Raw genomic sequence first — 14,435 nt, forward strand, 5'->3', positions numbered from 1 at the left:
CCATCAGACAGGTTTTGATGTTATCCTTCGATACTTTCATGGCACCCTGTGCCCGTTGCCATCACAGAATCTGAAGCAATGTATGTAATTGACGTGATAGGAGTGCTTCTCAAACTTAAATGTGCACACGAATTACCTAAAGATCTTGTCAAAATTCAGATTCGGACTCACTGGTGCGGGGGCCTGGGATTCCGCAGTTCTGACAAGCTCCCAAGTGAGGTCAGTGCTGCAGACCTGAGGAATACCAAGGGCATAGGGCAGTGGTTCTCATAGTGTGACCACCTGACCCAGCAGCACTGGCAACACCTGAGACCTTGTTATAAATGCAACGTCATGACCCACATTTACTGATTGAGAAACTCTGGGGATGAAGTCAACAATTGGAGTCTTAGCGAGTCCTGGAGGTGATTCTAATGGGAGCCAACGTTTGATAATCAGTGGCACAGAGGAAAGAGCACAAACTTTAGATTCAGGCAGACTTGACTGTGAGACTTGGCCACTTACCACTTGAGCAAATTCTCTACATTTGAGCTTCTCTAGCCTCAAACCAAAGCCTAAAATACTCCCTCACAATGGTGTTGCTCAAGGATTACATGAGACAGTAAGTGTTCCTTTCCTCTGAAGACAAGCAGTATTTTCTCTGGAGACAAGAGCCTTTATCTCATCTTGGGAACTCACAATGGAACCATTTTATTTCATGTTGTTACTTTTTCCTTATTGCAAAGGTGCAAGATTCTGTTGGAGGAAGAGTGAGAACATCCTCCATTGCATCGGCTGCCATTAAGAACCCAAATTCATCCCCTTTCGGATTCCATCTTCTTCCTCCATCAGTGAAGTTTGGGGTGCTTAGAGAAGGGCACACCTATGAAACCACTGTCAAGCTCAAGAACATTGGTGTGGACTTCTGCAGGTGAGGCCTAGGCACCCACATCTGCTCAGTCACCTTCTACTCTGTGGCTTGTTTTTGACTACATACATCAGTGAATGTTTCTTGAATTGAACTGTAATTATAGTCTGACTCTTGGATTTTCACATCATTCACTCATTTACTTGCTAATTCTCCCATTCATTGATTCATTCATTCTTCAGAAAATCAACATTTATCAAGCCTCAAGTATTAGTAGGTACTTCTTTGCCCTACCATTAATCATTATTCATACCTTGGTAGAAGCAACTCCAGGCCTGATCACCTCTAGAAAAAAAAAAGGGGGGGGGGCACAGTATAAGTTTTAACAATAATTAACACATATAATTTGAAAGTCTACTTCTCAAATTATTTCTCAAATCTACCACCAACTATGATAGCTGACATGTTTTAACTTTATGATCTAAAAATGATTTTAATTATATTACTTCTGCATAGTTGAAGCAAAAATGGAAAAATATAACCTGAACCATTAGGGTCATTTTGGCTCTGAAGTTCTGACTTGGAATTAATAACAAATATTTTAACTCATGGTTTGTACTCCCAGTTGAAAATACACTGCATCTGGTATTCAGTGACCAGGAAGTGTCAGTCCCTCATTTCCAACTCAAAACCAATAGAATTTCAGAGCTTGTGGAGACTATGCCAGTGGAACAAACTGAGTAATTTATGTGTTTTTTAAAAATAATTGAATTTATTGGGATGACATTGGTTCAGGTTCAATGTACAGGTTTCAAGTGTACAACTCAATAAAGCATCATCTGCACATTGCATTGGGCACCCATTGCCCTGAGCAGTCTCTTCTGTGACTTGTTTTAAGGTCTTGTAAGCTAGAGAGTAAAGTGAGGCCTCAGATCTCCCAAGTACCAACTAGTTCCTTGCAGACCCCTCACTGGATCCACACAGCTGTTGTCACTGCTGCATGTGGGAGTGCTATACCAAGACAACTCCCAATTACAAAATCACCTCTTTTCCATTTTGACTTAAACTTTAGCATAATGTGGAGGATTTCCCCCATAAACATGGAATAAATGTTTGTTTCAATTGCCAAGTTTTTCTCAGTGTGAGTGGCAAGTCCAAAAATGGTTGTGATTCTGGACTCAGGTTCAGAAATACATGCAGCAGAGCAACAGGAGTGCGGGTTTCAAAGATCGCAGTCCCATTTCAGTTGAGGCCAACCCCCACTTCAGGAATTATGTTTGCTTCCTCAGAAACAGCCTGAGGAGGACCCAGGCCACCGGATCAGATATTATTGGCTGTTTAGGTTGTTGCCAACAAGTAGGTGGGGAGGGGTAGTCAGCCTCAAACTAATAAACTCATCTGTGCTGATCCTCTGTTCAGTATAGAATTTTAGCTTTAGAGAGTTCACTCCTCAGGGGTTAAATTTAACCCCTACTTGGCAAACAGCAGAGTTGAGGGTCACAGGAGCAGGGTTAGGATCGATGTGGAGGTGGGCTTTCCCCGGCATTTTAATTTAATCCAGGTCTTCAACCTTCAGGCAGAACCCACAAACCACAAGAAGGGAAAGGGACCAATAGGCCCCATGTGTGAGCACAGGGCTTTTCAAGTTCTCCAAGTTGCCTGTATCTCCTCTCCCCAAACATCAAACCCCATGCACAACAGAGCGAGACTGGCTCCCACACTCCACTGCTCTCCCCAAACCTTTATTCTTCTGCTTAACAATCTGACAGTCAGCATTGTGTTCACGCTGGCGGCCACACTGCAATGCACACATAGCCAAACATTCACGGCTCTGCCCGGCCTGGCTGCTTGGCGGGGCTGGAGCTGGGCTAGGAGCCTGCTTGATGCCGATGACAGCTGTTGGAAAGGTGCTTGTGAAATGGGCCCCAGAGTCTTCTCCCAGTTGAATATTGGGTTGATTTTCTAATGGTGTGGACCCCATGCTCCTATAGCGTGAATATTAACAACCTTCCTGATTTTTAATACCCAGGTTCATCCATTGGTCGTGGTTTTCATTATGGCATAAATTTATTCCCATCTCTCGGCCTGTAGGTTCAGGGTAAAGCAGCCGCCGCCCAGCACAGGACTGAAAGTGACCTACAAGCCTGGGCCTGTAAGTCTACATGTTGCCTGTTGTCAGTGTGTTTCTATCTGAATGCAGATATGTCTCCAGTGAAGTCCTTTTCCCCATTCCATTTAAACCATGTTGAAGTTAAATTTTTTAGTAGCATAAGCAAAAGATTCCTGGCATTGGTGCAGTATGTGGCTTGATGTCACTTACTTCATGTAATAACCACGAGACAGATCCTGTGTGTAAACAAAGTTAAACTTTGAGCTATGGAAACATTTCTGAAGTTCGCCCAATACTACAGATATGTATGGTTGTATGAAAAATATATCTGTAATAATTAAACATGATTTAACATGCATTTGGGAAGTTGATTACCTAACTATATCCTGTGACAAATCCTTCTGCAGTGAAAAATCCTTTGTAAAAAGAAATATTCCAGTCTTATAATTCTATGTAAATCTGATTTGTTCTCTTGGTGTTTGCCAGAGAATATTATTAAGGATATTATTTAATATACTAAGAAACAGTATATATTAAATTCATCAGCTGCCCCGTTTCTCCAAAGATCTCTGAAAATACAAATGTTAAAATGTCAACCTATTCTGACTTTATTTGGTATAGTCCTAAAAATAGAATGTTTAGTATAAAACTTGTATATCGCCACTTACTCTAAATTATAATTTCAGAATTTTAGCGTGACATAAAAGTTTGTCTAAAATATAATAACATCACATCTGTAAATCTTAACACTTATTTCTTGGTCAGTGCACCATCCTGCTGCTTTAACAATCCTTTCATTTCATCCAACAAATGGTTCCTCCCACAAGCCACTGTGTGCCAGGCTACAGGGGGTGATAAAATGAGTAAGACAGGGAAGGAGCTCACAGCCAAGCACATAGTGGGCACTCAGAAGATGTGTGCTTGAAGACAGAATGAAGTGAGGAAGTCTGGTGGATGCATGAACCCTTTCTTACAGGTGGGGCCATGCCCAGGCTCATGGGAACACTGAGCAAGGGCATCCAGTCCCATGACCAGCACACAGGGCTCACCGAGTCCGAGATGTTATATGTTGATATAGAAGGGTCGGCTTGGTTCAGTGAAGGGTTGCCTTGGTTCAGTGCCCAGTCACCTGGCTTCTTGTTGCAACTGTGGGACCAAGCAGCTCAGTGATGTTGGCTCATTAATCCTGAGTGCCTTGTTTTCCTCGGCTGTAGAAGGAGCTCAGACCAGACCACGTCTCAATGCTCTTCCAGCTCTAATAGCTTTCGATTTGTGAAGCAGGACTATGCAGGCCCCAATGCCAAGCAGAAATGCATTTTGGGATTAGATCCACTAATTCATGAGTCTCTCTCCCAAATAATTTATCATTGTACTGTGTCAAGATTTCAGAATCTTCACAACATAAGGCAAAAACTAAATCCAAAGCAAGCTGTTCTTCCACGGCTCTGGGAAGTTAGCAGATCTTTTTCACTTAAGGTAGGGATTATGCCAAATGCCAGCAGGCCTGTGGGATAGTCCTTTATTGATACTAAAATCCAGAGTGTATTCTTTAAAGCTCACTCTATACTCTGAGGTGATTTTTTTGTTTTTGTTTTTGTTTTTGACAGTAGGTTTTAGCTCTGGGAAATAAATAATCTGTAGACTTCTCCATATGTAAATCTGGCCACTGCTCAGCTCGGTTGGTTGCCAACACTAAATGAATCTGCTCAAAGCCTGGGCAGTCCTGTGTGGTGCTGTACTCCAGCCCCTCGTGCAGAATGTCTTCCTCCCCAGCCCTGCTAATTGTCGGGCTTGGAGGGCCCAGGGCTGATTCTCAGAAACAGAGCTCTTGGATCCCCTCCAGGATGTGCCTTACACATTGCTGAAAAAACTGAAACGTTCTTCGATTCCATTATTTTTTAAAACAAGATGGAGGGGGAAATTATTTGTATCGAATTGCTTCCCGTGTGGACTTATTTTTTCCAGATAACTGTTGTCAAGTCTGCTTTTGAACCCACCCCCGAGAGGCAGCTTGGAAACACAAACAATTCTGTTTCCTGGCTGGTGTTCTTTTCAAGGAACAAGGCAAGGAGCCCGTTCCTCCCTGTTTCTTGAAGCCCATTCCTCCCTGTTTCTTCTTCGTTGGGTATCAGGTTTCTTCTTGGTGGGTACAGATCTCTTCCCTGTAACTTTCAGACCTAGGCAGTCCAGCATTTAAACGAATTCTGTCTCCCTCTACTGGCTTTGTCACATCACAGGTCCCACATAAAGAAAAGTAAAAATCAAGAGGCAGGACAGTGGTAGGTTTCACTCAGTCTCTTATATCACATTTACATTTGTCTTAAATCTAATCTGCAAGGATGCCAAGGAATACAAACTCACTACTGACATTCAAGAACTAGCTCAGTTATGGGCACTATAAAAGTTTGCCTTTGGTATCACCTCTGGGGCCCTGGAATTTATCCTTATGCCTTTTCTTAATAGCACCTGGTTTTCTTCACAACTTACCTGGGGTCCCATTTACTCAATGGAATACTGCCTCACTAATCCATGAAGTACTTCTTCTAAATGCTGTAACAGTAAGCATTCATTCATGCCTAATTTATAGATGAGGAACCCAGATTAGTTTCAGTAACTTGCCCAACTTGGTGTGAAATGCAGGATTTGAACTCAGATCTGTCTGATTCTAAAGCTCCATTGTGTCTCACAGGTGGCATCTGGCTTGCAGGTAGAACTGAAAGTGGAGCTATTTGCCATGGTTATGGGCGAGGACAGCACCAAGGGATCGACACACATCTCTCACAATATTGAGATCATGACCGAGCATGATGTCCTGTTCTTACCCGTGGAAGCAAATATCCTTTAAAGTTCAGATTGAATTGTCATACATGGTACAAAAACTGCATTTGGGCCAGGAGAACGCAGGAGTCAAAAATGCAAGTTTTACATGCTCAGGCTTAGGAGATGAAGGATGGATATTGATCTCTTGGAATTTCTTCTGTTCCCCATAGTGTATGTTGCTCTGCCTCTCTAGAGGGGCCATCAGTCACCATAACCCCTTCACACCCGCACTCCATAGCTTCATTAATTCCAAGCAAAGTGCCTAGCACACAGCACCAGTACAGTCATTGCAAGATAAATTAATGCCAATGTTACTGGCTGTGTATGGACTACCAAATTTTTTTAAAAAGCAAGTGTTTGTCATCAAGAAAAGCTTGTATTCTTGTTGAGAGACAGGAGATACCTTCTTATTATAAAGGTTGAATGAATATTCACTGCATTACACATACATACCTCATATTAATGTCTTACATGTAGATATCATATGGATATTGAGTACCTATTATATGCAAGGTACTATATGAAATATTTCTCATATGTAAAAATGAAAATTGGACTCTATCTCAAAAGACATATACACTAGTAGCAGAAAACCTTCATACCTGATTTCTATATTTTTTGTATTCCAATGACATGAATCATACTACTTTGTGCTATAGTTATATATATATATTCTTGTGTTATATATCCAATATTTGAGTCTTATAGCATGCAGACTGATGAAAGGAGATTTAAACTAGAAAGAACAAATAAGCTAATAGCAATAGGAAAGCTCCAGGTGTTTGGGAGAGTTATCAGGGAGTTTGTTAAGAGTTTGGGGAATATTAGGAAGTATAGTGGGAAAGTTGGTTGGAATCAAGTTGTAGAAGATTTTGAATTCTTGGCTTAAACTTTATGAAATAAGCAACAAGTGAATCATTAAAGATTTCTGATGCACTGGGGACATAATTAGCATGTCTTTATAAAAATTAATCCAGTGTTATTGCGCAAGATGTGTTGAAGAAGAGTGGCTGGATATGCAAATAACTATTGGAAAGCTACGTCGATAGGCCAAGTGTAAGGACAAGAACTACATATGGCAACAGTAGTCATGTGGAAGAGGGACATCATGAAGGACATTTGGCAAAGAGTGCTGTAAAATCTGAGGTGGAACCCATTGATAGAAGGAAGAGGACATGAGTTCAACTCCAAGGTTGTGGGCTCAGGTAATGAATTATGGATATACAGAACTGGATTTCAGTTGGAGTCAGATCTGGAGACATAATTTTATGCATCACCTATAAAGAGGTGAGGAATGAAGGCATGGGAAAGGAATAGAAATTTGGGGTCTGTTTAGGGAGCAGGAGAAAAAATCCCTGATGCTGATCACAGCTATTAGAGCATTTAGCACTTGTGCTAATAAAATTTCTATTTCCTTGCTTATAGATTAAAGACCACCTGCAAGGCACAGATAGATAGTGGAAAGTGTTTTATTAGATCTTTAACCTATTTCCAAAGACCGTGATAGTTCATACCCCTCTGTACCCTCTGTACCAAAAACCATAAAATTGGATATTGATGTGGTTTGGGTGGCCTGGTTATGGTGACTGATGGCCCCTCTAGAGGCAGAGCAACATACACTATGGGCAACAGAAGAAATTCCAAGAGATCAATATCCATCCTTCATCTCCTAAGCCTGACTTGCATTAAACAGAAAAGTACCTAAAATTGAGTTAATGGTGCTATAGAAGAGGTTCAAATTCTGAAATGTTATGAGTTTGTGAATATAAATCACTTGACCATGAAAATCATAGTCCTTAACGAATATTATACCAGTTTTAACAAGCAGCAATTATGATGAGAGACCCAAAGATTTTCCCCAAGGAAAGGAAAATCCCTTGGTCCAGAGGACGTCTACAGCTCCTTCCTCTGATCTTGGAGTTTTCCTGGCCCGTAAAGTCTGTCCATAGTAGGTCCAGTAAGTACTAAATGGGAATCTGATTTTCAAATCTGAGGCCTTAAACCTAAAGTTTGTTCTCTTCTTACAGTCAGAAACCAATGAGCCATTTAGCCTGGTGGAATGAAATTACTGGGTTTTAATAACTACAATAGCTATTCTTTTATATACATTATCATATCTAATCCTCCCTAATACTACCTGTAAGATAAATACTATTTTCCCCACTTTACAAATGAAGAAATGGGGCTCAAAAGTGAGGATCCCAAAGAGTTTTTGTTTATGAGTCATATCTAGAGGACACCAACCTTCAGGAGGGATTTTTAACGACAAAGTATTACCTCCTCCCTCACCCCTGAGAGTAACCTCTGACCGACCAAGGGGAGACTTAGACGTACTCACAGAGACATTGCCGTAAGCCATCAGGATGGGGTTGGTGGGGAGAGGAACCTAAGAAGAAAATTATTAAATCCAGTCATTAAAACATGAGACCTTGATAGTGCTTGTCACAGGCAGGGAGATAATAGTATTTACATTTCTAGAAGAGAAAACAGCGACCCTAAAAATTGAAAGACTGAGTGTAAGGAAGCATCAGGCCTTTCAGTTTCGATAGAGCTGACGAGTGAGTTTGGACAACAGGTTTCCCCAGAAATCTGACGTGGGTACCCTGCCTCCGAACCAAAGTAGGAGCGTGAGTGTCTACTCAATACAACAGTCTCACTTTGCTCTCCTTCCCGTTTGTTAAGACCAAGCTTCCCCCACCCCCCACTTCCTCAACTCTCTCTTTCTAATGTTTGAATGAGAACGAATTCTACTCCATTTCTCTCATTTCTGACCTGAGTTAAGTCCTGAACAATGTTTTCCTCTCAGGAATTCTCTACCTATAAATGTCTCCCAGAGCGTAACGTAATGGGCATCTCACCTCTTTCCCTGCAGCTTTACAAATGGCTTTGTGTTCTCTCATTTTTGCACTTTCTTCTCGGTACAGTTCAACAGCCTCCATGATCCTCTCAGCCTACACAGACGAGGCCAAAGGACAGAAGTCACCACGACCCGCTCCTTCACCCCAGAGCCCTGCACCTGGAGGGCCTGCCGGTTTAGTAAAGATGAGCCCACAGAGTGGCAAACTGCGTGCAAAGGCATCTTTGGTGCTTCTTTTCTTTTTAGTTTTCAGGGAGGGACTCAGTGCTCTGGACTCCGGGAAGAGGGGCTGGACACCGGGGAGGGGCAGCTCCCGGGAACGGCTGAAAGGCGCTACTTCCATGCCAGGGCCGATGCTCCACCCCTGAGCTACAATGGCCAGGGCGACATTTTTACCTTTTAATCTATGAGAACGAACAGAAAACCAGAATAAGGCTAAAAAGTTCCTTCATCTTGAATTTAAGTAGAGGATTTGAGTCTAAAAAATAAACCAAAAATAATAATAAATAAAATATTAAAAAATAGAAAAACAACAACAAAAGAAACCAAAAAGCTTTACTGAGATGAAGCTGAGGATTAAGAGGAAAGTGGAGAGGGGGAGGAAGAAGAAGATGAAGGAAAAGCAATGTGAAATAATGGAATAATGTTAGAAGAGGAACCATTCTGAAAAAGGAGTTAGTGGCCTTTTGGGTTTAATGCTCTTGGAAGTTTCAGTAAGGATCAGCAGAAATCCACATAGAGCATTGATGTTTCAATGACACACGTCATGGGTAACCTTAAAAGTATTTTCAGTTTGAAGCCAGAGTGAGGTAGGTTGAATTACAAATGTGAAGTGAAGAAGTGGCATTACCTCTTTAGATACTTTTAGAAGAATCTTGATAGTGTATAACAAATGTGGTGGCAATATAAGGCAAAGGAATGATAATATTTGGGCTCTTTGCTACAATCCATTGCTACCTGAGAAATTTTATCTGTAGTGTGTTTCATAGATAAGAATGCATAGTTGCTAAGTGTAAGGGCTTTTGAATTAGTTGAGCAAGATTTCAAATATTTCACAGGCTAGCTGTGTGATCTTGAACAGGAGGATATTATCTATCTAGATAGATATACACACACCCCTCACAGTTTCTTGTGAGGATTTAATGAAATAATGTATGTGGAACACTTAACACAGTCCTTGATGCACAGCAAGTCCTCAATAATGTTTGCTGCTTTTCTATCCCTTCTTACTCATCATTTTGCCCCTAGAATTTAACAAGGTAGTTAGCTGGTCAAACCAACACAGAACCCAGGATAAATTTAGAAATCAATTTGAGATAAGATTCACTTTTATGATATTTTCAGAGAATATTAAATTATGTTCTCTATAATTCTTTTGCCTACAGAATGTTAGGTTATATTCTTAAACCTGAAATGAAGGGTTTGGTACAATTGAAATAATTCTACAGCTGCCCACTAGAGGACAGAAGAGAGTCAGGCAACATTTGAGAAGAAATATTCAGGGACCAGTTGTCCTTGATTCTAGGATAGACTTTCCTACTCTACTACTATGGGAAACTCAGACACCAGAGCCTGAGAATTGTTTTGATTAAGCTCATTATTTTTAAGTTAAATAATGGATTAGAACTCTTTCCCAACATTTTACTGCCTTTCAAAGACAGTAAGCTGACAGTTTTCATTTTATCATTCTATATTTATACTTCCATCATAGCTCTCACTTAATTCTGCTTTATATAATATTTTTTTCTGTGTGTGTCATCAACCACCATTATAAGTAAAACCTTTGAAGGCTGGTGTCGTTTCTCACTCGGGCACTTCTTTTGCTTAGTAGACTCCAGGGATTCAATGTCAACATTCACATTATCATCATGGTAGAGAGAGGCAACAACAAGATATTTTGGATTAATTAGGGGAGCACCCACATTCAATAAGGGGCACCCACATTCCTCCATACACTTGATAGGCTCATATGTGTTGACACCAAAGATCAGTGCCAGAAAAATCAGTGAGTGGGCTCTTAGAATGTATTCTCTTGATAAAGAAAAGTGCTAAGGAAATAGTTATTCAATGTATAATGTGTTAGTGTCACGTGGTCTGCCATGCATTATTTCATTTATTTCAACAGTTCTGTCAGATAAATTTATTTTACAAACTAGAGGCCCAGTGCATGATTAAATCATGCACGTGTAGGGTCCCCTAGGCCTAACCTGCCATCCAGGCCATATCCACTGCCCCGCAAAGCCTAGCACGCTCCACGGACACTGCTAGCAGCCTGCACCCCGCTTTTGATGGCAGGGGGTCTGCTGGTGCTGGAGCGGACACACAGCTCCCCGCTTTCGATCACGGGGGAGCTGGCTGTCTGTCCGCTGGTGCACCAGGCCTTTCAAAAGCCTCTGGCGCGGCGGAGGCTTCCGAAAGGCCTGGTGCCGGAGCGGACAGACAGCCAGCTCCCCTGCTTTCGCTCCCCGCTTTTGATGGTCCGCAGCAGGACATGGGCTCACTGCCCCCAGAGGCCCCTTCTGTGCCGCAGCCATGCAAGCTCAGCGACCCGCCGGCCTAATTGGCCACCCCCGGCCACCCCGAGTCCTGCTCCCTGCGCCTCCCGCTGGCCCAATCGTGGGCGTAGTGGAGTGATGGTAATTTACATATTACCCTTTTTATTATGTAGGATGAGGAAATGAGAAAAGTTTATTAATACACCTAGTATCAGAAAGCTATATATATAGACACCCTTAAAGAAAAATTTGCTCAAGGTGAGCAAACAGAAATGGATTTTATCCTGATACTATTCCAGCAATAGGGGAGAAAGCACAGGCCACGTCTGGATACCCAATTCTAGGAAACAAGGGATAAGGACAGTTTTTAAGAGGGGGCATGGGGGACTCACAGGTCATCTGTGTTTGTTAATTAGCTTTACTCAAAGGAAAGTAAGCATTACCTTTCCTTCCTGATAGAGGTATTTTAGGATTTGAGGCAATGTGTCCAATGAAGTTAGGTTCTCACTCTCTCACAGACACCAGGAGACAGGGGCTTCTCTTCCTTGATGATTACATTTCAAAGAGATGTCCCCAGGTCCTAGGTTGTAAAACTATCACATCTCTAAGGGTGGAGAAACAATTTACAAGTGTTCTAAAGTAAATGCTGTAATTAAAGAAAAGTCAGAGGCCTACCCATAAGGAAAACCCTGTCTAAAGTTCAGCCAAGCTGAAAATGCCCTTGGCAGCCGGCCTCCTGCTCAGGCTTACGGGGCCGGCTGTGCGAAGGTCGCATGGGGGGGGGGGGGGGGGGGGGTTGCACCCGAGCCCATGCTGCTGGCCTCGGCACTGCATCACTGATAGGAGGGCGGGTGGGTGCGCGCCCCGGAGACGGCTGGGCCTCCCCAGCTCGGTCGCACACAAAGGTTTGCTCGGCTTCGGAAGGGGGGCCGCCGCCAGGGGGGACTGTCCGTCTGTCTGTCAAGCCGGGCAAGGAGGTGACAATGGAAAACGCTGTTTGCCGTTTGCCGCCGTGAGCAGCGGGGGGAGGAGGAATCAGCACCAGCTCCAAACCGCCGGACAGGGGTCCAGGCCCACGAGGACTGTTGGCTTTAAACCCGTGGGCTCTTCCAGGTGCGGGCACGGTGCCCCTTTCCCTCCGAAGACCGGCTGGATAAACGCGGTGTCCTCTGGGGCCGGGGGAGCGAGCAGACGGTGGGTGACGGGACCCGCCGCAGAGCCGCAGAGGGAGCAGCAGGTGACCGCGCCGTGGCTGCGGGTCGCTGGGTCCGGCGCCGCTGCTGCCGGGCGGAGGGGGAGGGGTCTCCCGTGTGCGTTTGCGGGGCCGGGGTGGCGGCCCTGAGTGTACGGAGGAGGGACCGGAGGCTGCGCGGTGCTGGAGGCGCTCACACTTACCTGGCGGGGAGACACGTGATCACGAAGGCGGTTCTCCCGGGGAGGCTCGGCCCTGCACCCAGGGGGTGGTGAGCCCCAGGAGCTCTCTCCTGGCCTCCCCGGTTCCCGGTGCCACACTGCGCCGCTGCGGCCCCACAGCGTGCGGGTTCGCCCCTCCCAGCGCTTCACCATCTCCCAGGCTCTCCCATTTCGTGACCCAAGTGTGTGGACCCCTGCGCCGCGCCTCCTCCTGTCCAGGCGGGCACTCCCACAGTCACCACAAATGCCCCCCGTGCGTGGAGCTGGGAAAGCGTGACAGACGTGTCCCCATGACCTCCCACTCTGCCGTCCTTCTCCGTCCAGGTCCGAGGGAGGCACCCCTTCTTGGAAAGGTGGGGCCCGAGCCCTGCCTTCGCCTGGAGGCTCCTGGTTCCCTTTCCAGCGCGCCCTTTCCCTGCCCGGGAGAGCCAGCTGCACAAGTTTATTTAGCATGCAAAACGAAAGAACACGGGAGGAGAAGATTCAAGGGGGGCTGCTCAGAGAGATGCCTTGGCCTTTAAGAGAGAAAGTCATGGAGGCAGAAGTGAGCCAGCTGGGCTGCGTGGACTCAGAAAACAAGTTTAGGAGAAAGAAAGCAAAGATGCACGCCTGAAGGGGGAAGGCACGTGCTTGAGAGAGAGAGAGAGAGAGAAAGAGAGAGAGAGAGAGAGAGAGAGAGAGAGAGAGAGAGAGAGAGAGAGAGAGAGGGGAGATCGTGAGGGTTCCTGCTAGCACGTGCACTGGGTCCTTTGCCTTAAATGTTTTTACCTGTTTTCTAAAGGCAGGAATTTTAGGGGAGGTCTCAGGGAGGATCTCATTCCAGGTGTGTCCTTTAATATGCTGATTAATCAAAATGAGCACAGATAGGATCAGGGTTGTGGTCTCTATTGATTGATTGGTGCTAGGGTGTGTAATAGAATATTCATCCGCTTTCCAGGTGTGTCCTTTAATAGGCTGATTAATCAAAATTAGCACAGATAGGATCAGGGTCCTGGTCTCTATTGATTGGTTGGTGCTAGGGTGTGTGTATGGGGGGAGGGGGGAATCCTTGGTCCTGATGTCAGCCATGGTGTCCCTTTGTCTGGTTTTGGTGCTTTTCTGGTCCTGGAGTTGAAGCACAACTGAGGCCTAGATGTTCTCTCTAGTTTGAACAAAACACTGTCTCTGCAGTCAACAGACTGGAGGCTTTGTTCCTACGATTATTTGATGCTGATCAGACCTCATTGTCCTGAGGGCTTAATGCTTAAGGCAGGTGAGTCAGGTGCTGCTGGATGAGGCCAGTTGGGATGGGCTATCTGTCTCAGTTTCCCCATTCCACTTGCCAAAGCGTCCTCCTCATGTTTTACTCCCCTGCCTCACAGTGAGGAGAGCAATGGACAGAGAGACTCCGGGCTTGTGGAAAAAGTCTCCTTCAGGTACACAGCAGAGTACTGATCAGGACATGCTTGTGAAGAAACTGCTGGAGGCCCAGGGAAGAAACTTCTGTAGAGATCCTAAGTCTACTAGAGACTTAACCAATACACACTTATTAGCTCACGGTTTCTGTGAGGAAGAATCCAGCCCGGCTCAGCTGGTACTACAGTGTCCCTCCCTGAGGTCTCAGCTGAGGCAGGATCTGTGTCACTCAGGGTCTGAGCTCACATGGTGGGGGGGTCTTCAGGATTCAGTTGGACTGAAGGCCTGGCTTCCTGTCTATCTGTTGGTCTCATTCAGTGCTAGGCCATGTGGATCTCTCCAGATGCTATCATAACACAGAGGCTTATTCTTCCAAGTGAGTGACTGAGAGAGACAGAAGCAGAGAGAGACAGGACACAGGTCAGAGTGAGCAAGTGGGTAGGCATTGACTATTTTTTTTATTTTATTAAAAAAAATGATTTTCAAAAGAGGAAGGAA

At 44.5% G+C, this 14,435-nt stretch overlaps 1 protein-coding gene across 1 annotated transcript in view; it reads left to right on the forward strand.

The window, feature by feature from the left end:
• SPAG17 (sperm associated antigen 17) overlaps positions 1-9,002 on the forward strand; it is a 147,091-nt gene extending 138,089 nt beyond the window's left edge. Inside the window, exons 45-49 of the mRNA XM_028154227.2 lie at positions 726-910; positions 2,939-2,999; positions 5,647-5,791; positions 7,590-7,725; positions 8,702-9,002. Coding sequence (XP_028010028.2) covers positions 726-910; positions 2,939-2,999; positions 5,647-5,791; positions 7,590-7,725; positions 8,702-9,002 — 828 coding nt within the window. The remainder of the gene's footprint in view (positions 1-725; positions 911-2,938; positions 3,000-5,646; positions 5,792-7,589; positions 7,726-8,701) is intronic.
• The last annotated feature ends 5,433 nt before the right edge of the window (positions 9,003-14,435 follow it).

Source organism: Eptesicus fuscus, chromosome 22, assembly GCF_027574615.1.
Source record: "Eptesicus fuscus isolate TK198812 chromosome 22, DD_ASM_mEF_20220401, whole genome shotgun sequence".
Lineage (NCBI taxonomy): Eukaryota > Metazoa > Chordata > Mammalia > Chiroptera > Vespertilionidae > Eptesicus > Eptesicus fuscus.